General features: G+C 48.5%; 1 pseudogene across 1 annotated transcript in view; it reads left to right on the top strand.

Annotated features, from left to right (window-relative positions):
• The first annotated feature begins 237 nt into the window (after positions 1–237).
• Positions 238–851, top strand: part of TEOVI_000518000:pseudogene — a 1,507-nt pseudogene continuing 893 nt past the window's right edge. The window contains exon 1 of the mRNA in view: positions 238–849. Within this exon, the coding sequence occupies positions 238–849 (612 nt within the window). The remainder of the gene's footprint in view (positions 850–851) is intronic.

The raw sequence follows: 851 nt of genomic DNA, 5'->3' as shown, positions 1-851 counted from the left end.
GAATATTACGGCTGCAAAGTCGTTCCCCATTTAATTTATTTGTCTTAAGTTTTAAAGAACCACCACACGTGGCTGTGGAGTCTAAACAGCAGCCAAGCACAACCAACAAGCAAGCACCATTTCTTGTCCAGTTGCAGGGAATTCGGGAACCACTTTAAAGGAGAGAAAATTCAAACCAAAAAGTCTCTGAAAACCCTGTAAGAAGTTTCAGCGACCAAAAAAATATCTTAGCGACAAATGACAAAAATAGTAGGGATTGTCCTATGGTTACTTGTAATCGCTGACACTTTCCGTAGCGCCCACGCTGCTGGAGGCTTCGGCGGCCTCAAAAACAGTTGGCAGCCGCTATGTGAAGCGACAACGGACCTCGCAGCAGTTCCGTCAGATGTGGCAACAAATCTAGAAGCCGCAGCAGCAAAAGTTAAAAACATGATCCTTGACTCCACAAGGGCAGCCATATACAGTCAACTTCAAAAAGGCACCAAAGAAGCGGCCCGGGCAATAACTATTTCATTGTACATGCTGGGTGCAGCTCTGCGAGGCATCAATCACTTAGAAGCAACCGACATAATCAACGGCGTGGACCTTGCGGCAAAGAGTGCGTACTTAAAAGGGCACATCGATGAATTTTTAAATGTCGCCACAAAGGTAACGCGCTCGAACGAACACTGCCTACTAGACGGCACGCAGGCAGCAGCAGCCACTTTCGCCAGTAAAAAACTAGACGGCGAGACATGCGACACGACAGTAGCGTACACCACCGCAACCGAAAGCAAGCCCCAGAAGCTAACAACCAAAGGGCTCAAAGGCGCGCTAGCCGCCACCAACAGCGGAAATGAGCACCAAGCAGC

Source organism: Trypanosoma equiperdum (assembly GCF_001457755.1).
Source record: "Trypanosoma equiperdum strain OVI genome assembly, contig: ctg_1798, whole genome shotgun sequence".
NCBI classification, from domain to species: Eukaryota; Euglenozoa; class Kinetoplastea; order Trypanosomatida; family Trypanosomatidae; genus Trypanosoma; species Trypanosoma equiperdum.
Note: the sequence above shows the minus strand (reverse complement) of the source record. Positions and strands in the feature narration are given on the sequence as shown.